This window comes from Conger conger, chromosome 19, assembly GCF_963514075.1.
Source record: "Conger conger chromosome 19, fConCon1.1, whole genome shotgun sequence".
NCBI classification, from domain to species: Eukaryota; Metazoa; Chordata; class Actinopteri; order Anguilliformes; family Congridae; genus Conger; species Conger conger.
Window position 1 is genome coordinate 9,585,917 of NC_083778.1, and position 7,521 is coordinate 9,593,437.

At 44.4% G+C, this 7,521-nt stretch overlaps 1 protein-coding gene across 3 annotated transcripts; it reads left to right on the forward strand.

Annotated features, from left to right (window-relative positions):
• The first annotated feature begins 380 nt into the window (after positions 1–380).
• alg12 (ALG12 alpha-1,6-mannosyltransferase) lies at positions 381–7,521 on the forward strand. 3 transcript variants are annotated; one of them, XM_061229509.1, is made up of 10 exons: positions 381–467; positions 1,543–1,608; positions 1,904–2,036; positions 3,088–3,261; positions 3,682–3,876; positions 4,608–4,710; positions 5,391–5,615; positions 6,081–6,250; positions 6,450–6,525; positions 6,990–7,521. In XM_061229509.1, exons 1-10 carry the CDS (start codon positions 384–386, stop codon positions 7,228–7,230), a joined length of 1,467 nt encoding a protein of 488 aa, XP_061085493.1. In that variant the 5' UTR covers positions 381–383; the 3' UTR covers positions 7,231–7,521. The 3 variants fall into 3 exon arrangements, with proteins under 3 accessions (XP_061085493.1, XP_061085492.1, XP_061085491.1); XM_061229508.1 differs by lacking the exon at positions 381–467 and having other exon boundaries at positions 1,419–1,608; positions 6,990–7,261; positions 7,313–7,521; XM_061229507.1 differs by lacking the exon at positions 381–467 and having other exon boundaries at positions 1,419–1,608.

Sequence of the window (7,521 nt, forward strand, 5' to 3'; positions counted from 1 at the left end):
CATCCATTACAATGCATCGAACTACCAATGTATCCAACTCCTCAAAATGATAAGTAATTGGAACATTACGTGATAGAAGTCAGTGCAGTTCAGTATTCTTTTTCCGACGTTGTACCTATAATTTTGTTGCTATGATTGCAGTTTTTTCACAATTGCTGAAAACTCCTTCAACCTCCTTCCAGTCCACAGTATTGGTAATACTCTGTACCTAGTTACGTAGAATGCCCTTGTTATCCTCCGGAGGTTATGTTTTAAATGAATCTACCTTTGTCATTTTGTGGTCGGATGTGAAATAGGTCAGATGTCGCCTTGCTAGCACCAGCACAGTGGACATATATCGACCACCAGTTGTGGTCTTTCTAAAAGTGTAGCCACTCTAAGCCATGAAAGGTGGCGTGCATGAAACTCAATATTTCTGCTCTCTGAGAAATAAGCATTTATTTATAAGCAACTCGCTAGTTTATTTTGTAAGCGGCCGCTTCCCCGTGTTCTGTTCGGATATGATTCATATGGTTCTGATTCTACTGTTGCCATATTATTGTAGCTGAGTTTGTGCTGAAAACAAAGATATGAAACACGTTGGAAAGTATTGTCTTTACATCCATTACAGTATTATAGTATTTCATGAAAAATGAGGAATTTGAACCAATGAGTTTGGAAGTGCAAGATTTCTTCAAAGGCATGAATGCACAATGCATGTTTTGAACAGGCGAACGGGCTGTGTTACAAGTGCTCACCATTTTGAGTGTTGCGGCTAAGGATTTGAAAATTGAACACAAGCTTGTAAAATTAAGGTCGAAGTGATTGTGAAAAACGGTAAAAGCTTTTTTGCCCAGCTCAATGATTCTGCAGGAATTTGCTCCAGCCACCTACTCCACCAACTGCTACTGGTGCACTGCCACAACCTTTCTTCCTGAACCAAGCAGGTAAAATTGGGCCATGTTGTGCATGGTTGGATCAAGTATTTGTAGACTGTGGGGCCCTGCTTTCTCCAATGGTAGCTCGGACAACTTGATTATCTATTCATCTAATAAACAGTGTAGTGTGAACTTGTTACTTGTGAGTTTGGCAATAGAGGGAGCCTGTAAATGCCTCTATGCCTTACAGCTGCTTTGAGTGTTTGTGAGTTTTGAATGGGGAAGGTTTCAATAATAAATGGAAGAATAGGGGTAGGCAGTATTTTGAAACACATCCTACTGTTAAAAGGAAGGAGAACAACAGAGAGTGGCGGAATAATCCAGTTCCTGAGTACAACCAGAGTATAGATCAGAATGGCGCAAAGGAGGAGTAGGGTTTCTCCAGACCGGTTGGGGGCAGCAATGCGCCGACTGCGCTTAGTTTTCCAAAGTAAAAGAAGAAGGCGGCCCGTCATAAAATATCCTGACAGCGCAGTCCAATGAAATTTGTGATGACGTGTAGCTGAACTTTGACCCGATTTAGCGGAACATCATGGCAGAGAAAAGAAATTCTTCTGGATGGCTTTTGTTGATTATCTTAATTTCTGTTGTCTTCGTGCATTTAATGCTATGCCCTTTTACAAAGGTGGAGGAGAGCTTCAATTTACAAGCAATCCACGACATTCTTTACCACAGACTTGATTTAGAAAAGGTAAAACGAAAACAAAAGCATTGCCATCTCACTAGTAAACCGGCTATCCACGTCAAAGCTCCCCCAGTCGTTCCCCTTGCTGTTTGTCTTCACTGTTGTTGGGATATTAATCTAATATGATGGCAAATATTGGATGTTGTCAGTTGATTTCTCATCGAGAAAACAGTAGGTGCGTGTTTGTAAGTTATGAATGCAGTTCGTTTTCGGATTGCCTACATGACAGTGGGAGCTGGGAGATGGGCATATAACATACGTAGCATACAACAGCTAATACGGTTTCTGCTCTCCGTTGCAGTATGACCATCACGAATTCCCCGGCGTTGTCCCTCGAACATTTATTGGACCTCTGTTTATTTCTGCGCTTTGCTCTCCGTTGGTGTTTTTGCTGTCCTGGCTGGATGTGTCGAAGTTTTACACGCAAATACTAGGTAAAATGATTGTCGTTGAAGTTTTTGTGTTTTGATTTGTATTAAAGATACATTTTCAAATGTAACAAAATACTGTAGAAGAAGTGCAAGCAGTCGTTGGATTACTTGGAAAATGTATTCCAGTAAAAATTTATGAGAAATTTAATTGATGACAAAATGTAATTGCTAACACAATATGTTGGTTATCTATTACCTTTTGGATTACTCCCAGTTTCATGAGCCGAGTATATTCGAGTATAAATGTGTGAGCAAAACATTAGTTTGCATGTGTATGTGTTTGCATGTGTGTGTTCATTGTACCTGGAAGTAATCCAAAACATAATCTTTAGAAAAGTAATTGTAAACAGATTATGCAGATTTGAAGTTGCTTATTTTTTATAATCTGGTCATCTACAGTACCGGTCAAAAGTATGGACACATTTTGGAGCCTTTTTCGTTATTTTTCTGATTAATGTTTTATTTTCTTGGTTTCATCAAACAATTCACATGTGGTCAATAAGAAGATTCTCAGCTTTTATTAAAGAGTATTTTTGTACATTTATACATTTTTACCATGTAGCTATTACAACAGTTTTTATACATTTCAATGTTTGAGGCAAATTAACTTGAAGTCAAATGAAATAGTCATGTTTTGTATTTGGTTGCATATCTTTGTATCCCATGAAATCTATCAACATCACCAGAGTCTGGATATCTCGAGTGATACTAAAACCACTTTGCTTTTCATTGGATCTCTATGGGAATTGGGGGTTGGGACTTGATTCAGCTGTAAATTATGCTGATACAGTATGGAACACATTTGTGGATTAAATGGTTTTTAGTCATCAAGGTTCTGAGGTATGTGAATTCACATGTGAATTGTTTGATGTCTTATTTCCTCTGTCATCAATCAGAAAAAGCAGAAAAGGGTCCAAACTTTTGACTGGTACTGTACATACAACCCCTTACTGTCCAATGCTGCCCGCATCTGTGTGGCATTTAAAATATCGTCGATGTTATTTAGATCTATTTTACGGCGATATATAACCCCTCCGTCATTCTCCTTGCCCAGTGCGGGGATGTCTGGGCTTGTGCGTGACCGGTGCACTGTGGAGTTTGCAGAGGGAGGTTCGCAAGCAGTTCGGGTCGACGGTCGCGTCGCTGTTCTGTCTCATCTGCGCGTCGCAGTTCCACCTGATGTTCTACAGCTCTAGGCCTCTCCCGAACGTGTTCGCTCTTCCAATCGGTAAGGACTTGAACACGCGACGCGCCTTCAGCCACTGAATGAATAGCGGAAGCAACGTTTACCAAGTAATACTGTGATTTACTTTTTTGTGGATTGGTATTTTTAGTTTGGCTAGGTAAGCAGTGTTTGGCTAGTTAAGTTTGGTCACTTTTGCTTCGTTGTTTGTTTGTTTGTTTGTTTGTTTATTTGTTTGTTTACAGGTAGCAGTTGAAATTGTACTTCCCTCTAGGGTCTTTCAGCGCACTTATCCCTGGTTATGGGTATGCACTTTGTTGTACGTCGCTCTGGATAAGAGTGTCTGCCAAATGCCATTGATGTAATGTCATGTAATTTGTGCTGCATTATGCAACCAATCTCTGGGCACATGCCAGCTGTGTACTTGTGTCATTGTCAGTCAGTTGATCTTCCTTCCTGTTGCAGTTTTGCTGGCCTTCACGTCCTGGATGCAGCAAAGACACGGGCGGTTTGTTTCTCTGTCTGCCCTGGCCATCATCGTGTTCCGCGGGGAGCTGGCCCTGTTCCTGGGGCTGATGCTGCTGATGTCACTGCTGACCAGGAGGATGGGCTTGTCTCAGCTGTTCTTCTATGGCCTTCCAGCCGGGATTGGCTGGTTAGGTGAGCGCTTGGCTTTAGTTACCATAGAAGAAGGGGCGACATGGCGCAGGCAGTAAGAGCAGTCGTCTGGCAGTCGGAGGGTTGCCGGTTCGATCCCCCGCTGTGTCGAAATGTCCCTGAGCAAGACACCTAACCCCCAAATGCACCTGACGAGCTGGTTGGTGCCTTGCATGGCAGCCAATCGCCATCGGTGTGTGTATGAATGGGTGAATGAGAAGCATCAATTGTACAGCTTTGGATAAAGGCGCTATATAAATGCCAACCATTTACCATTTACCAAGAAGGGCAGCCAAGTTGGTTTTGTTTATGAAGGATAAAAAGTTGAGGATAGATTTGGAGGCAATTTGATTGAGGCTACTACGAGTGATCCGTCAAGTTGAGTTATGTTTCGTAGAACGAGAGGGAATAAATGGAAATTAACAAGGTAAATTCTGCACTGACATGAGTGTATTTTTTTCAAACAGAGAGAGTAGTCACTGTGTGGAATAGCTTGCCAAATTCTGGGGGTTTTTCAAAACCAGGCTGGATACCGTCTAGGTTTTAGGTAAACTAAGAACTAGGTGTACGCATTATTGGATAGCAAATGGCAAGCGTAGTTGGCCTGAATTGCCTGATCTCGTCATTATGTCATTTAAAACCTGGCACAGACCCTCTTTATTGAGTTTAGAATTTTGGTGTATATTTCAGCATTCCATGTTTTGTTTGAAGTAGTTTTTGATCTTATTTTTCAGCCCTCACGGTGTGTGTGGACTCGGTGTTCTGGAAGCAGCTGCTCTGGCCTGAGGGGCAGGTGCTGTGGTACAACACGATCCTGAACAAGAGCTCCAACTGGGGAATATCCTTCAGAGCGCTGGGGCCAAGGCGCTGGGGCCAGTGGTGTCCTTCCAGCATGCCTGTCATTTCAGCCAGGGGCTCCCAAACTGTGGGTTGCTGGAAAAACATTGACCAAAAAAAGATACATTTTCGACAAAAATTTCGTCTATTTAAAATACGTGTATATAGATGATTACATCAGAACAACCCGACTACAATAAAGCAATGAGGCTTGTGATATATCGCCAATATAGCCAGGGCTGAACGCTGTTGTTAGGCACAAGGCCTGTATGCGGGGGTTGTGTACAGTTGTGAACATTTAAAGAAAAATAATGTTTGGGGTCACATTTGAAAAGTTTGGGAACCCCTGATTTTAAGGAAGCAATATGTGGGCATGTTTAAGTAATACGTAACCGGTTAAACGTTGGCATGTACTAGTTCCTGGTGTGGCTGTGGCAGTTTGTAATGTTTTTAAAATCGAAAAAAATTTCAAGCATTTTATAAAAATAATAATTATAATTTGTTAATCCAAAGGCATGTATGAAGAACAATAAAGGTAGGAGAACAAGATGAAGGATGAAAGAAGACAACAAAACGCAAAAGAAAGGGATTGTAATGTGTTGTGGGAGCGGCAGTCTGGGGGGGGTGGTGTGTACAGCCCAAAGCGAGCGTGGTGCCCCCTTGACGTGCGCCCCTCAGTAAACCTCCCCCTTCCTGTGGTACTGGTACTCGGCGCTGCCCCGCGCCCTGGGCAGCACGCTGCTGTTCGTCCCCCTGGGGCTGCTGGACAGACGGACGCAGGGCCTCCTGGTCCCGGCGGGGGGCTTCATCCTGCTCTACTCCCTCCTGCCCCACAAGGAGCTGCGCTTCATTCTCTACACCTTCCCCGTGTTCAACATGGCGGCGGCCCGAGGCTGCTCCTTCATGTGAGGGGGGGGGGCGCCTGTAGCGTAGTGGTTAAGGTGCATGACTGGGACACGCGAGGTCGGGGGTTCGATCCCCGGTGTAGCCGCGATAAGATCCGCACAGCCGTTGGGCCCTTGAGCAAGGCCCTTAACCCTGCATTGCTCCAGGGGAGGATTGTCTCCTGCTTGGTTTAATCAACTAAGTCGCTTAGGATAACAGCGTCAGCTAAATGACACGTAATGTAACAGGTGGGGGTATAGGTTACAATGTTTACTTCATGTGTCTTTTTCACGGTTTGCGGTAGCTAGTGTACACTCTACACCTCGTCCAAAAGCGGAGCTCAATATTTACTGAGGCGGGTCAGGTTTAAGCGGAAGTTGAAAGTCGCTGGCCGACAGGATTTTAACTTGTGACTTAGTTTGTGTGGAGGATTATCTCCCCTCCGATGTCACACAAAAACAGTAAACGTGGCCTTTTTCTTGCAGCCTGAACAACTACCACAAGTCCTGGATGTATAAGCTGGGGTCTTTAGTCGTGATCGGCCAGCTGGTGGCGAACGGCGTGTACTCGGGCGTGTCCCTGTACGTCTCCCACCATAACTACCCCGGCGGACGGGGCATGGCGGACCTGCACGCGCTGGTGCCGGCCTCGTCCGGTGAGTGCAGCGATGCGTACCGTCAACGGGGGCGATGGAGGGGCCGAATACAAACCTGTGTTCGTGTGATAAGCCTGGGCTAGGGGCCTGTGATTTTGACCTGAGAATAATGAATGGGGGAGGGGAGTTGGGGGAACAGTGGTTGTACATTATGCAGCTTGACATATATTTAACTTTTTTTTTTTTTTTTTTGTGACAGAAGTTTCAGTTCATATTGACGTTTCCGCTGCCCAGACTGGAGTTTCGCGCTTCTTGGAACTAAATAGGAACTGGAGGTGAGTCAGTCAATGGGCGGCCAGTCTGTTTCCCTTTTGTAGGACTGTGTTAAAAGAACAATCGGTAAGATTTTTGTGTTACAACATTGTTACAAGACCATTGTAAATCCCTTCCTATCATTGAAAAAGGCTCACTGACATGTTGACTCACCCTCTGCCTGTGTTTATAGTCCTTAAATTCGGGTTTCAAAATATACAGTTGACGGGCTGACACTCTGTACCAAAACATTGTATAACCGTACAATAATTCAAGCTCATTGGTTGAAAATTGGTTCGAATTGCCACAGCCAATGGCGTTTCAACGTCATTGCATTCACAGAGAAGGGGAGAGGGATAAACAGTGTTGTGCTTTGAAGGTGTTTGTTACCGCTACTCCTCTCTTGACCGTTAGAAGTCCGAAATTACCTATTTGTTCCCTAAATTGTACCTTTAAGACTCCAGTCAAATATGTTTTTGCCCCTTAGATACGACAAGAGAGAAGACCTGGTGCCCGGGGACCCGAGGATGGGGAACTACTCCCACATCCTGATGGAGTCGGACCTTACCCACGTGGCCCTGCTCCTGGACTCGCACCGACCTTTGACCTTCATTCGGGGGTTCAGTGAACTGGAGCTCCACCCGCTGCGGTTTCCCCCTCTCAGTGTCCGACTGAGCGACAAACTGGTGCTGCTCCAGGCTCTGAGCCTCTCCAGAGAACAGGACTGACGAGGATTTATTCCCCCCCCCTCAGCCCCCGCCCACCCAATGCGGCCTTTGGCTGTGCGTCGAGTCACCCGAGTCAGGTGTTCGCACTGACACTGTGCTGATAGGGGGGTGGTTGTGTAAAATAATATAGTTTCCTTTATAGACCAAAGATATTTACAGTACGTTCCATAATTTGGATTTTCTGCCATGACCTTTTCCATTGCTCTCGGGTTCTCAAGCAACCTTAACGGGAAAAAAAAAATGAAAACGACAAAATAAAAAAATTAAAAAACTGTGGATCTATTTTCCAAA